The sequence below is a fragment of the Coregonus clupeaformis genome, chromosome 14 (assembly GCF_020615455.1).
Source record: "Coregonus clupeaformis isolate EN_2021a chromosome 14, ASM2061545v1, whole genome shotgun sequence".
Lineage (NCBI taxonomy): Eukaryota > Metazoa > Chordata > Actinopteri > Salmoniformes > Salmonidae > Coregonus > Coregonus clupeaformis.
The window spans coordinates 39835765-39851936 of NC_059205.1; the positions used below are offsets into that span (position 1 = coordinate 39835765).

A 16172-nucleotide genomic window follows, 5' to 3' on the forward strand; every position below is an offset into this window, starting at 1 on the left:
AATGGTCCAACACAATCAACCATCACATGTTCGAATGGTTCACCTATGGCAGGTATGGGACAAAGAGGCGCAGGAGGAATAACCTGGTTCGGTTTCCCAGTTACTTGACAGGTGTGGCAAGTCCGACAGAACTGAGCCACATCTTGTTTTAAACCAGGCCAAAAGAAATGTCGCAAAACTCGATAATAATAATATGCCATTTAGCAGACGCTTTTATCCAAAGCGACTTACAGTCATGCGTGCATACATTTTTTGTGTATGGGTGGTCCCGGGGATCGAACCCACTACCTTGGCGTTACAAGCGCCGTGCTCTACCAGCTGAGCTACAGAGGACCACGATCATAAGTCTTGGTGACTCCCAGATATCCGGACCACTGGTGATCATGAGCGAGGGATAAAACATTTTGTCGAAAGGCTGTGGGAATCACTATTTGGTAAACAGCATTCCAATCTCCGCCAGCGTCAACATGGGATGTCCATTTACGCATGAGGAGATTACCATCAATGAAGTATGCCATGTTTTTCTTCTTTAGCTCCTCCTCTGAGACAACACTAGAAAAACATTTAGCCAGGCTAATGTCAACCTTTTGGTTAGCGATCAGCTGCTCACGAGTGACTGGTAACTGGATTGCCTCAGCAACAAGTTCCACATCCTTCTTCCTTTCTCTGGGCTGTTGGTCAGACTGCACCAGCTTACCAGAGGTAGCACCCAAACTATCCTCTGGGTCACACTCTCTGAATAGAATCGTGTTCGACAAATCTATCACGTCACCCACTTGTCGTGCTTGAGCACGTGTGACAGCACAAGCGGGGAACACATCTGGATAACCCTGTGCCAGCTCCTCGGAGAGAGACTGGTCACTTTTATCCAATACCTCCAATACGGGTATCACCTTTCCTCCGGCAATATCGTTGCCCATTATAAATGTCACACCTTTTACTGGCAACATAGGACGTACTCCAACTCTGAACAATCCACTGACTAACTCAGAGTGTACGTTCACAAAGTGCAATGGCACGGGGACGAATCCCATTTCAATTCCTTGTACTAACACACTGGAACCACAATATGTATAATTGGACAAGGGCAACACATCAGATAGTATGAATGACTGCGCCGCACCAGTATCTCTGAGGATTCTAACTGGACGCTGAGACGCTTCGTCATCTGATATGGAAACAAACCCCTCAAAAATGAACGGTTCATAACTGTGATCTGGGACTGGGACAGGGACTTTCAAACCACATTCACTATGAGGCCTCTGTCTTGATTCCGGCCTTACAACCGTACGAATCAGCCCAACACCCGTTGGCGGCCTGGCGTGCTGAGGCATCCCCTTTTTGCGTTTTAGCAGAAAGCAATCATTAACCATATGTCCCACCTTATGACAATAGAAACAGTGACGCACATCTTTTGGGCGTGCTGGATGTACTGCTGGTCGACTAGGACTAAAAGTTAGCAACTCCGTGGCCCTGCTCTCCGTACGAGCCGAAAACACGCTCTTATGCGTCAACACAAACTCGTCTGCCAATACAGACGCTTCTGACAGTGAGGATACTTTCTGTTCGTTCAGATAAACTACAATGCGTTCGGGTAAGCAATTTTGAAACTCTTCTAACAAGATTAACTCCCGTAGAGAGTTAAAATCAGTTACTTTACTAGCACTGTGCCATTTGTCAAACAGATTTCCTTTGTCTCTAGCAAACTCCACATAAGTCTGAGTAGGAGATTTTTTATGAGACCTAAATCTCTGTCGATATGCCTCAGGAACAAGCTCATAGGCACGAAGAACAGTAGCTTTGACCACGTCATAATTCAAGCTGTCTTCAAGAGGTAGCGCTGACAAAACCTCTTGGGCTTTACCTGTTAATTTACACTGTAATAGGCACCATACCTCTTCGGGCCATTTCAATGCTACCGCTATACGTTCAAAAACACTGAAATAGGAATCAACCTCTGACTCCCTAAACACAGGTACCAAGGTGATCTGTCTACTAATATCAAAAGTAGCAGACGACACAGCTGGTGAGGATGGCTCACTAGCAGGCATAGTATGAGCAGAGACTAACCTCGCTGTTTCTGCCTCCAGTTCCATTTTACGCATCTCCAGTTCCATCTTACGCGTCTCCAGTTCTGCCTCTAGCTTACGCGTCTCCTGTTCTGCCTCTAGTTCCAGCTTGTCTTGCCTGATTTGTGCCCGCTCTTCCGCCTCCATTTGGAGCGGACATCCATCCTAGCATCACTGTTGGACAGTGGGGAGAGTGGGTCAAAACGGGGCAATGTGGCTGGAGCCTTAGCTTCGTCCTCAGACACCGACGGGCTTACAGGAGCAGCAGGGTCAGGCGGCGGTAATTCAAGCACTCGCTCGTTCAATAATAGCTCTAACACTGCTTTCCTAACTTCTGCTTTCACTAAAACCCTTGATATGGGTACAGAAAAGTGGTCAGCCAAAGCCTGTAGATCCACTCTACGGCAATTCTCAAAAAACTCCCACGTAGGGTTTTCCAAAAATGCATCCAACTCAAAAGTAGCCATCCTAAACTAACACGAGCCGACGAATACTGAACACAAAACCAGTTAGTTACAGCTGCCAAGCTCAACACTGAACCAGACACTAACTAATTTGCATGCGTAGCATGGGTATCAATGAGAATGATCCCGGACGAGCCCCCACATTATGTGACGAACCCCGTGGCTTTAAATGTCTAGGGTGGATGGACAAGAGACCCGTAACATAATTCATGCAAATTAGAAGCGTGACATGGAACAGTGAGAACAAAAACTACACGACAACCATAAACTACCGTCAAACATAAAATGTTTATTTTTGAACACACAGTAAAGGTTTGGGAAAAAGGGCTGAGCAGGACCCAAGAAATTAAACAATAGTGTAAACAAACCCTAAACTAATCTTGCCTGCCTCAAGAACCGCTAAGCTACTGCTAATCATACAAAAATTACAGTGGGTGGTCCGCTCAGGTCTAACTAGTGTTTTTAGACAGTTTTCTTCCTACGGGTAATGTACGCCCAAGGGCAACTTGCTTAAATTCCCCTTTTCCCAGAAACACACAAAGTTACCAAACAGAGTAACCAGCAAATGAGTGAGTACACAAAACACCACAGTATCCATACTCACATACGGAAAATAGTCTAACAAAGTTACCAAACAGAGTAACCAGCAAATGAGTGAGTACACAAAACACAGGACACCACAGTATCCATACTCACATACGGAAATAGTCTCTAACAACAAACACAACTGACCGGCTTTTAAACAATGGGATGTGTGATTGAAAAACCAGAAACAGGTGGTGCAATGCAGAGGAATGTCCACTGATTGGTCCACCTCAGCAATCAGCAGACACCCCAACGACCACCAATCAGGAACATACAGGACACCTGTGATTAGGGCAGAAGGAGAGGAAAAACACAAAAAGACACAGGATACCTGTATCCGTAACAGCAGTAATCATGAGCCTATGAACCAGAGTTACACTGTCAGCACTGAGGCGGTGTGCCCTAGTAGGAAGACCATTGTGTGCAGCTCACCCTGCTCTATCAGCTCCAATATAAATAACATGAGCAAGTCTACTTCTGACAAGCTTCCCAGTAAAGCATTAAAAACAATCAAGCAACCCAGAAAAGTGCTAAAAATAGCCCATATTAACATATGCAGCCTGAGAAACAAGGTCCATGTAGTCAATCTGAAACTCACTTAGATAATACATTTGATGATACAGTGGTAGCCATACATGGTTATAACATCTACCGAAAATACAGAAATGCCAACGGGGGCAGTGTTGCGGTCTATATTTAGAACCACATTCCTGTAAAGCTTAGAGACGATCCTAATGTTAAATACTGTTGAAGTAATATGGCTACAGGTTCATCTGCCCCACCTAAAGCCCATTCTTGTGGGAAGCTGCTATAGACCACCAAGTGCTAACAGTCAGTATCTGGATAGGATGTGTGAAATGCTTAATAATGTAAGTGATATAAACAGAGAAGTATATTTTCTGGGTGACTTAAATATTGACTGGCTCTCATCAAGCTGCCCACTCAAGAAAAAACGTCAAACTGTAACCAATGCCTGCAACCTGGTTCAGGTTGTCAGTCAACCTACCAGGATATTTACAAACAGCACAGGAATTAAATCATCAACATGTATTGATCACATATTTACTAATGCTGCAGAAGTTTGCTTCAAAGCAGTATCCAAATCCATAGGATGTAGTGAACGCAATATTGTAGCCATATCTAGGAAAACCAAAGTTCCAAAGGCTGAGCCTAATGTAGTGTATAAGAGGTCATACAATACGTTTTGTAGTGATTCATATGTTGATGATGTAAAGAATATTTGCTGGTGTGTGGTGTGTAATGAGGAGCAACCAGACGCTGCACTTGACATATTTATGAACTTGCTTATTCCAGTTACTAATAAGCACGCACCCATTAAGAAAATGACTGTAAAAACTGTTCAATCCCCTTGGATGATGAGGAATTGAAAAATTGTATGGTTGAGAGGGATGAGGCAAAAGGTATGGCAAATAAGTCTGGCAGCCCAACTGATTGGCAAACGTACTGTAAATTAAGAAATCATGTGACTAAACTAAAGAAAAATAAACTATACTATGAAATAAAAATAAATGATACAAAGAATGATAGTAAAAAGCTTTGGAGCACATTAAATGAAATTTTGTGGAAAAAGGCAAACTCGGCTCCATCATTCATTGAATCAGATTGCTCACTCATCACAAAACCCACTGATATTGCCAACTACTTTAATTGGCAAGATAAGCAAACTTATAGCTAACCAATCAGTCTGTTACAAAACTTAGTAAACTTCTGGAAAAAATTGTGTTTGACCAGATACAATGATATTTCACAGTAAACAGACAACAGACTTTCAGCATGCTTATAGGGAAGGACACTCAACAAGCACAGCACTTACACAAATGACTGATGATTGGCTGAGAGAAATTGATGATAAAATGATTGTAGGGGCTGTCATGTTAGACTTCAGTGCAGCTTTTGACATTACCGATCAGAGTCTGCTGCTGGAAAAACATATGTGTTATGGCTTTACACCCCCTGCTATAATGTGGATAAAGAGTTACAGAGGGTGTTCTTTAATGGAAGCCTCTCAAACATAATCCAGGTAGAATCAGGAATTCCCCATGGTAGCTGTTTAGGCCCCTTACTTTTTTCCATCTTTACTAACAACATGCCACTGGCCAGTGTGTCTATGTATGCGGATGACTCAACACTATACATGTCAGCTACTACAGCAACTGAAATAACTGCAACACCTAACAAAGAACTGCAGTTAGTTTCGGAATGGGTAGCAAGGAATAAGTTAGTCCTAAATATTTCCCAAACTAAAAGCATTGTATTTGGGACAAATCATTCACTAAACCCTAAAACTACATCTCGTAATGAATAATGTGGAAATTGAGCAAGTTGAGGTGACTAAACTGCTTGGAGTAACCCTGGATTGTAAACTGTCATGGTCAAAACATATTGATACAACAGCAGCTAAGCTAAGATGGGGAGAAGTCTGTCCATAATAAAGCGCTGCTCTGCCTTCTTAACAACACAATCAACAAGGCAGGTCCTACAGGCCCTAGTTTTGTCGCACCTACACTACTGTTCAGTAGTGTGGTCAGGTGCCACAAAGAGGGACTTGGGAAAATTGCAGTTGGCTCAGAACAGGGTAGCACGGCTGGCCCTAAAAAAGTACACGGAGAGCTAACATTAATGACATGCATGTCAATCTCTCATGGCTCAAAGTGGAAGAGAGATTGACTTCATCACTACTTGTTTTTGTAAGAGGTGTTGACAAGCTGAATGTACAGAGCTGTCTGTTTAAAATACTAGCACACAGCTCAGACACCCATGCATACCCCACAAGACATACCACCAGAGGTCTCTTCACAGTCCAGAACAGACTATGGGAGGCGCACAGTACTTTATAGAGCCATGACTACATGGAACTTTATTCCACCTCAGGTAACTGATGCAAGCATTAGAATCAGATTTTAAAAAACAGGTAAAAATACACCTTATGGAACAAATGGGACTGTGAAGAGACACACACAAAGGTACAGACACATGCATACGCACACATGGTGATATTGTTCTATGGTGGTATTAAACATGTTGTATTGTATATATGTAGTGGTGTAATAATGTTATATGATGTATTGTTTTATATTTTGTTTTATATGTACTTTATAAGTACTTTAATATGTTTGGACCCCAGGAGGAGTAGCTGCTGCCTTGGCAGCAGCTAATGGGGATCCCTAATAAATACAAAATACAAAAATCTCAATTTCTCTCTCCGCAATTCCTCGCATCCCATCTCCTCGTCTCCTTCTCAACTGTAGTTGATATTCTTGTCCAATATATTTTGAGAAGAAGATGAGGAATCGAGGAAAGATTCATTGAAAAAGGGCCTGTCTGTCCTCAGGTTCCTTTGAGCTGTCGTGCCAGCAGAATCCCCTGGTGGTGAACGTGACACACAACCTGAGTCAACCCTTCTTCCTGACCACCGCTGTCATCCTCAACTTCTCCTCGCCCTTCGTTGCCGTGACGGGAGTCGCTCTGCGCACGTCGTGTCACTTCAGCGCCTTTGCCCTTACTGGGTGCGCTGAGGGTGGGGTCTCATAGGGCTTCCACATGCACACACACACACATACATACATGCACACGCATGCATGCACATACGTACACTACCGTTCAAAAGTTTGGGGTCACTTAGAAATGTCCTTGTTTTCCATGAAAACATACATGAATTGAGTTTGAATAGGAAATATAGCAAAATGAATAGGAAATTAAGTAATTGACAAGGTTAGAAATAATGATTTGATGATTGTGTCCTTTAAACTTTGCTTTCATCAAAGAATCATCCATTTGCAGCAATTACAGCCTCGCAGACCTTAGGCATTCTAGTTGTCAATTTGTTGAGGTAATCTGAAGAGATTTCACCCCATGCTTCCTGAAGCACCTCCCACAAGTTGGATTGGCTTGATGGGCACTTCTTATGTACCATACGGTCAAGCTGCTCCCACAACAGCTCAATAGGGTTGAGATCCGGTGACTGTGCTGGCCACTCCATTATAGACAGAATACAAGGCGACTGCTTCTTCCCTAAATAGTTATTGCATAGTTTGGAGCTGTGCTTTGGGTCATTGTCCTGTTGTAGGAGGAAATTGGCTCCAATCAAACGCCGTCCACAGGGTATGGCATGGCGTTGCAAAATGGAGTGATAGCCTTCATTCTTCAAGATCCCTTTTACCCTGTACAAATCTTCCACTTTACCACCACCAAAGCACCCCCAGACCATCACATTGCCTCCACCATGCTTGACAGATGGCATCAAGCACTCCTCCAGCATCTTTTCATTTGGTCTGCGTCTCACAAATGTTCTTCTTTGTGATCCGAACACTTCAAACTTCGATTCGTCTGTCCATAATACTTTTTTCCAATCTTCCTCTCTCCAGTGTCTGTGTTCTTTTGCCCATCTTAATCTTTTCTTTTTATGGGCCAGTCTGAGATATGGCTTTTTCTTTGCAACTCTGCCTAGAAGGTCAGCATCCCAGAGTCGCCTCTTCACTGTTGACGTTGAGACTGGTGTTTTTCGGGTACTATTTAATGAAGCTGCCAGATAAGGACCTGTGAGGCATCTGTTTCTCAAACTAGACACTCTAATGTAGTTGTCCTCTTTCTCAGTTGTGCACCGGGGCCTCCCTCTCCTCTTTCTATTCTGGTTAGAGCCAGTTTGCGCTGTTCTGTGAATGGAGTAGTACACAGCATTGTACGAGATCTTCAGTTTCTTGGCAATTTTTTGCATGGAATAGCCTTCATTTCTCAGAACAAGAATAGGCTGATGAGTTTCAGAATAAAGTTATTTGTTTCTGGCCATTTTGAGCCTGTAATCGAACCCACAATTGCTGATGCTCCAGATACTCAACTAGTCTCAAGAAGGCCAGTTTTATTGCTTCTTTAATCAGCACAACAGTTTTCAGCTGTGCTAACATAACTGCAAAAGGGTTTTCTAATGATCAATTAGCCTTTTAAAATGATAAACTTCGATTAGCAAACACAACGTGCCATTGGAACACAGGACTGATGGTTGCTGATAATGGGCCTCTGTACACCTATGTAGATATTCCATTAAAAAATCCAGCTACAATAGCCTTTTACAATATTAACAATGTCTACACTGTATTTCTGATCAATTTGATGTTATTTTAATGGACAAAAAAATTGCTTTTCTTTCGAAAACAAGAACATTTCTAAGTGGCCCCAAACCTTTGAATGGTAGTGTACATGTACAGGCACATACAGTGAGGGAAAAAAGTATTTGATCCCCTGCTGATTTTGTACGTTTTCCCACTGACAAACAAATGATCAGTCTATAATTTTAATGGTAGGTTTATTTGAACAGTAGGAGACAGAATAACAACAAAAAAATCCAGAAAAACGCATGTCAAAAATGTTATAAATTGATTAGCATTTTAATGAGGGAAATAAGTATTTGACCCCTCTGCAAAACATGACTTAGTACTTGGTGGCAAAACCCTTGTTGGTAATCACAGAGGTCAGATGTTTCTTGTAGTTGGCCACCAGGTTTGCACACATCTCAGGAGGGATTTTGTCCCACTCCTCTTTGCAGATCTTCTCCAAGTCATTAAGGTTTCGAGGCTGAGGTTTGGCAACTCGAACCTTCAGCTCCCTCCACATATTTTCTATGGGATTAAGGTCTGGAGACTGGCTAGGCCTCTCCAGGACCTTAATGTGCTTCTTCTTGAGCCACTCCTTTGTTGCCTTGGCCGTGTGTTTTGGGTCATTGTCATGCTGGAATATCCATCCGCGACCCATTTTCAATGCCAAGATCCTCCCATGTAGTTCTGGGCTGATTCCTCACCGTTCTCATGATCATTGCAACTCCACGAGGTGAGATCTTGCATGGAGCCCCAGGCCGAGGGAGATTGACAGTTATTTTGTGTTTCTTCCATTTGCGAATAATCACACCAACTGTTGTCACCTTCTCACCAAGCTGCTTGGCGATGGTCTTGTAGCCCATTCCAGCCTTGTGTAGGTCTACAATCTTGTCCCTGACATCCTTGGAGAGCTCTTTGCTCTTGGCCATGGTGGAGAGTTTGGAATCTGATTGATTGATGCTTCTGTGGACAGGTGTCTTTTATACAGGTAACAAACTGAGATTAGGAGCACTTCCTTTAAGAGTGTGCTCCTAATCTCAGCTCGTTACCTGTATAAAAGACACCTGGGAGCCAGAAATCAGAGGGGGTAAAATACTTATTTCCCTCATTAAAATGCAAATCAATTTATAAATTGTTTGACATGCGTTTTTCTGGATTTTGTTGTTGTTATTGTTGTCTCTCACTGTTCAAATAAACCTACCATTAAAATTATAGACTGATAATTTCTTTGTCAGTGGGCAAACGTACAAAATCAGCAGGGGATCAAATACTTTTTTCCCTCACTGTATGTGTACACACACACTGTTAGTCAGGCATACACACCCATATACCAACACATAAAATAGCACACACACGCACACACACATACGCAACACATCAAATCAAAGCAACTAAAATATTATTGGTCACATACACATTTCTTAGCAGATGTTATTGCGGGTGTAGCGAAATGCTTGTGTTCCTAGCTCCAACAGTGCAGACTATCTAACATTTCACAACAATACACACAAATCTAAAAGTAAACATTGCTCATCCTAATATTTATATAATTCTTAATTCCATTAAGAATTATATAGATATTAGGACGCAAAATGTCGGAGTGGCATTGACTAAAATACAGTAGAATAGAATACAGTATATACATATGAGATGAGTAAAGCAGTATGTAAACATTATTAAAGTGACTAGTGTTCCATTATTAAAGTGACCAGTGATTCCATGTCTATGTACAGTGCATTCGGAAAGTATTCAGACACCTTTACTTTTTCCACATTTTGTTACGTTACAGCCTTATTCTAAAATTGATTAAATATTTTTTTCCTCATCAATCTACACATAATACCCCATAATGACAAAGTGAAAACAAGTTTTTAGACATTTTTGCAAATGTATTCAAAATTAAAAACAGAAATATCTGATTTACATAATTATTCAGACCCTTTGCTATGAGACTCGAAATTTAGCTCAGATGCATCATGTTTCCATTGATCATCCTTGAGATGTTTCTACAACTTGATTGGAGTCCACCTGGGCTACATTTAATTGATTGGACATGATTTGGAAAGGAATTTCTGCAGCATTGAAGGTCCCCAAGAACACAGTGGTCTCCATCATTCTTAAATGGAAGAAGTTTGGAACCACCAAGACTCTTCCTAGAGCTGGCCGTCCGGCCAAACTGAGCAATCGGGGGAGAAGGGCCTTTGTCAGGGAGGTGACCAAGAACCCGATGGTCACTCTGACAGAGCTCTAGAGTTCCTCTGTGGAGATCGGAGAAACTTCCAGAAGGACAACTATCTCTGCAGCACTCCACCAACCAGGCCTTCATGGTAGAGTGGCCAGACGGAAGCCACTCCTCAGTAAAAGGCACATGACAGCCCACTTGGAGTTTGCCAAAAGGCACCTAAAGGACTCAGACCATGAGAAACAAGATTCTCTGGTCTGATGAAACCAAGATTGAACTCTTTGGCCTGAATGCCAAGCGTCACATCTGGAGGAAACCTGGCACCATCCCTACGGTGAAGCATGGTGGTGGCAGCCTCATGCTGTGGGGATGTTTTTCAGCGGCAAGGACTGGGAGACTAGTCAGGATCGAGGGAAAGATGAACGGAGTAAACTACAGAGAGATCCTTGATGAAAACCTGCTCCAGAGTGCTCAGGACCTCAGACTGGGGCGAATGTCAAGAGGTCTGAATACTTTCCGAATGCACTGAATATAGGGCATCAGCTTCTAAGGTGCAGGGTTGAGTAATAATCGTGTACACGCACACTGAGTGTTCTATGTGATACCATGTCTGTTGAGGATTCAAATAATCAACATTACTCAGCTCATACTTTTCCCTCTGTGTTTCTTCTCTCCCTCTGTGTGTGTGTGATCGTGGTGGCCCAGCTGTTCACGGCGGCCCTGCCAGATGGACACATGCAGTCGTCCTCAGTTGGAGCATGCCTCTATCACCTGCAGCCCCGGGACAGAGAGGACTGAGACCACTCACTGCACTGTCCACTGTCATCGAGGTTTCACCCTCGCTGTTCTCAGTGGCAAGGGCAATCCACCCTTTCAGGTAAGCACAACACTAGGATTAGACTAGGGTCTTACCCCATCAGGTAAGCACAACACTAGGATTAAACTAGGGTCTTACCCCATTAGGTAAGCACAACACTAGGATTAGACTAGGGTCTTACCCCATCAGGTAAGCACAACACTAGGATTAGACTAGTGTCTTACCTCATTAGGTAAGCACAACACTAGGATTAGACTAGGGTTTTACCCCATCAGGTAAGCACAACACTAGGATTAGACTAGGGTCTTACCCCATCAGGTAAGCACAACACTAGGATTAGACTAGGGTCTTACCCCATCAGGTAAGCACAACACTAGGATTAGACTAGGGTCTTACCCCATCAGGTAAGCACAACACTAGGATTAGACTAGGGTCTTACCCCATCAGGTAAACACAACTCTAGGATTAGACTAGGGTCTTACCCCATTAGGTAAGCACAACACTAGGATTAGACTAGGGTTTTACCCCATCAGGTAAGCACAACTCTAGGATTAGACTATGGTCTTACCCCATCAGGTAAACACAACCCTAGAACTTCCAGAAATCATTATATTTTTAAGAAACTGTGCATTATAGAAATCATATATAAAGTATATATTATAAGCCCCCTACACTTTATCCCCCTACACATCAATTTGAGAGCATTTGAAAGTAACATGAAACAGTACTAGCCTCAAATGACTGTCGAGATATAGATCGTAGAGGAACTATTACAAGTAGCAGCAGTAGTATACAGTATATTTGTATTACTGTAGTAGTATTCCATAGCCCATCATGACTGTGTAATGGTAATTTATTCATCTTCCATTGAAAGCGAGAAACAACGCTTCAGTGTGTAAATGGAGCATGGGACCGTGTTGTGAGCTGTCAGCCAATCGACTGTGGGCCCCCTGACCAGTCTCACGTCTACTTCGCTGTCTTCAGCTGCCCTTGGGGAACAACATTTCGCAAGCAGTGCTCTTTTACCTGCAATTCCCCCGCCATGCTTCAGGGTATGTATGGTCAACAGTACAGATTTAATGATACAAATTTACATGCATTGCTTTGTATTCATAACAGTTTATAGGTTTAGAAGATTATAGGTCCATTTATCATTTTCATGAAGTGGAAAGTTGATATTCATTCACTCATTTACACAACATGAATGGCACATTCTAACATTTTCTCAGAGAAATTAACTTGACCATGAGGCTGTCATTGCTGTTTTAGTTTTTACCTGAGGGATCTCAGTCTATACTCTTAGAAAGAAAGGTGCTATCTAGAACCTTAATGGGTTCTTCGGCTTTCCCCATAGGAGAACCCTTTGAAGAACCCTTTTTGATTCCAGGTTAAACCCTTTTGGGTTCCATGTAGAGCTCTTTCCACAGAGGGTTCTACATGGAACCCAAAAGGGTTGTACCTGAAACCAAAAAGGGTTCTACCTGGAACCAAAAACGGTTCTCCTATGGGTACAGCTGAAGAACCCTTTTGGAACCCTTTTTTCTACGAGTGTATTACCTCATGTTGGTTGGGTACACAGAGGGGCTTGGAGTCTAGCCTGATGTGGCATCATGGCGTAGGAGTGTGTCTGTGTTGCTCTGCTCTAACCTATTAGAGGTTGTTGTGAGGCGAGGCTGTTCAGCCGGCCCTGGGACTGAGCTGAACAGCTTGGCAGTTGGTCTTGGCTGGCGTCCAGTGGACGGAGGCCCTAGGCTTTGTGTAAATAGGAAAGTAGCATGCAGCCATAGCTGGTTGCTGACAGGTGGGGATAGGAAATAAGGCAAACAAGAGAGGGTTTCTAACTCTGGAGTCGCCAGCAGGGCCGACTGGGGCTCATGCTGGCAAGAACATGCTGGCTTAGAGCTCGCCTGCCATTTCATTTACCTCAGGGCCCTGGCTTCTAGCTTCTACTACAGGGTTTTACTCCTGGCTTCTAGGTTCTACTCCAGGTCTTTTACTCCTGGCTTCTAGGTTCTACTACAGGGTTTTACTCCGAGGTCACTCACTCACACGATCGCTACCCAAAGTTGTTATTGACAACATAACGCTTTCTCTTCCGAAGCTTAGATAGATGGCAAATCCCAACAGAGTATACCAAACATAACATTACATCTACATTTTAGTCATTTAGCAGACGCTCTTATCTAGAGCGACTTAGAGTTAGTGAGTGCATACTGGCCCCCCGTGGGAATCGAACCCACAACCCTGGCGTTGCAAGCGCCATGCTCTACCAACTGAGCTACAGGGGGTGGCTCAATATTAGGAACACCTTCCTAATATTGAGTTGCCCCCCACCCCCCTCTCACAGGGATGCTGGCCCATCCTCAAATACACTACAAGTTTTACATTTCCTACACTGCCAGAATGTTCTCCTGCAACAGGGTGGTCAAATTAAGATCCCACATCTGTATTGGATTTTGATAATGATTGCAACACTAGAGCAAAGCTTAAAGACCTTATAAAACTTTAAACCATGTCAAAGATTCATTACATTTTATAGACCAATAAAATGAACACAACTTTTAGAGTATTATGATGGCATATACATACCAACATAACCTTGTGTGGGGGCATTAGATAATTGAGCTTTACGCACCGGCAGGTATGGACACATATGGTACATTTGATTATATTGAAATCACTAATAGTCCCCAAACTCACCTTCTCTCTTAGCAATTGAACAAAGGGACTGATTCCAGATGTCAGATTCATTAAGAGTGTTAATAACAAACCTCTACTCATCATTACAATTGTATTATATACAATTCTGTGTGAGGTTTGAATTGATTGTGTGCCTTTATTTGTCTTGCAGGGGACAGTGATAGGTTGGTGTGCCTAGGTGATGGTCTATGGTCCTTCCCTGAAGCCTACTGTAAGATAGAGTGCCCAGAACCTCCTACAGTACCCAATGCCAAGCTCCTAGTGCCCCAGTGCGGTGGTACAGGACATGATGTGGGTACCGTATGCCGTTACAAATGTAACCCAGGTTACTATGTTACGGGCAGCCTAAACACAAAGTCAAGAAAGTGAGTAATGTGTTATGTATCACTTTTATTTTGCTCCATAAATGTGTTATAGAACCGTGTTAATAGCTGCTATTTTATGTAACAAGGAACAATGAATGCATCACATATTTCCCCCACGGCTCCTGAGTTTAAATAGCCCAATTCGTAGATTTTAATGTATTTTTAGATCCATCAACCTTGCGTACCTGTGTACGGTTTCTAAGCATAGCAACATAAACCTCCAATAAATTCCATACCAATGGTTACTTTCCTCATTACTGTTTTTCAGTTGAATTAATTGGGTAACTTCGCCTCATTATCGATGTAATTCACGTGTTTCTAATGACATGGTTTCCCATTAGTAAGCGGCTGGTGCGAATTTATTTCCTCCCTTTGTTGGTATCAGCATTATCCCTTGACTATTGGGCAATATTGTCTGTCAAAGACAATGTTCTTGAATCTAGCTGGACCTTCTAAGACTGCTCAACATGTTCTACAGGACCAACTGCATGTACAAACTAATATGATAACAGAATATTTGCACCTGGACTTCTTTATGAGTTTTTCAACTCACTTTTAAGATGTGTGAACGTCTTAAGCACCTCTAATGAGTTATTATTAATGCAATGTGCTAAAATCCAAAAGCACTATAAAAATGAGTTTAAATGATCTTGTTTATTATTACCTTTGACATGTTTTAAATTAAATTTGAAACAACACAATTGTGTGTGTGTGTGTGCGTGCGTGCGTGCGTATGTGTGTCTGCATGTGTGTTGTGTGTGTGTTGCGTCCCCAGGAGGTTTCTGAAGGTGGAGTGTGTAGAGGGGGGACAGTGGGAGGAGGGGGGCTGTGAACCCGTTCCCTGTCCATCTCTGCTTGCTGTCTTTGAGGGTATGTACACCTGCACCAATGGCAGGCACTACAACAGCCTCTGTACCCTCCAGTGTCCCCACGCCTCGGAAAACGTAAGGCTTTAGCTCTCTTTACATTAAACTAAAGATGCGATATAGGTCCACTGTCTGAGCTTAAACATCATCCCATTCCATTAATAAAGGACTATCTTATTCATTCAGTTTTTATCTCTCCTGACAGCACACGATTCGCTGTACTAAAGATGGTAGGTGGACAGAGGAGTTCACCATGTGTACAAGGTTAGCTGGAGCCTGCCCACCTCTGCATGATGTCAATCAGGTTCAGTTTGCCTGTGACGAGGGCTTCAATGTTGGTAAGTCTCCTTCTCAACTTCTCCAGCTTGAGGACACTCCTCATTACACTTACAGTAGTACTTTAGTGTAGTAATGTACTGCAGTGTTTTGTACTGTAGTAATCCATAGACTGTCAGTATTATTTTAAAGACATAATGCATTGCATCCTTCTGTTGGTATTTGTTTGGTCTGAAAGTTTCTACGATGTAACAGAACGTGTTTTAACATCTCATGATTATGTAATACTATACCTTAAAATATATATATATATATATTTTGCCCCAGACATAAGTATTCTTAATTGTTTAGATATTGTGAATTGTATTGCGTTGTGTAGCATCCCAGAAGGCATTGGAAAATTAAACAGAGCCATAGCAGGTAGCAGGTGGTAAAACACTTTGCAAGCCGAACTGCCAAGCTGTTGAACCACAGATGACTAGTCTCAACTCTTTTTATTTGCACATGAATAAATTCAACAGATGCAAATCAGGGTAGAAGGAAAGCTTACTTTGTATCACTGCAGGTGCAGTTTGTTACCCAACATGCAGTGCGGCCTTGCATGACCCAGTGGTTTTAGACAATGGCACCACAGCAGACAGCGTCAAGCACTGGATGCTGCCAGGCAGGGTTCAGGTAAGGTGTTTGACTGACGCAAACGTTGTGACGCTTTTTTATTTACTGAATGTTATTTGCATTGG

The 16172-nt window shown here is 42.6% G+C and overlaps 1 protein-coding gene across 1 annotated transcript in view; it reads left to right on the top strand.

Annotated features, from left to right (window-relative positions):
• The window catches only part of LOC121580911 (pappalysin-2-like), a 95179-nt gene that overhangs the window by 61724 nt on the left and 17283 nt on the right, over positions 1–16172 (top strand). Inside the window, exons 14-20 of the mRNA XM_041896096.2 lie at positions 6471–6645; positions 11114–11285; positions 12100–12277; positions 14077–14290; positions 15066–15234; positions 15362–15494; positions 15998–16107. Of these exons, the coding sequence (XP_041752030.1) occupies positions 6471–6645; positions 11114–11285; positions 12100–12277; positions 14077–14290; positions 15066–15234; positions 15362–15494; positions 15998–16107 (1151 nt within the window). The remainder of the gene's footprint in view (positions 1–6470; positions 6646–11113; positions 11286–12099; positions 12278–14076; positions 14291–15065; positions 15235–15361; positions 15495–15997; positions 16108–16172) is intronic.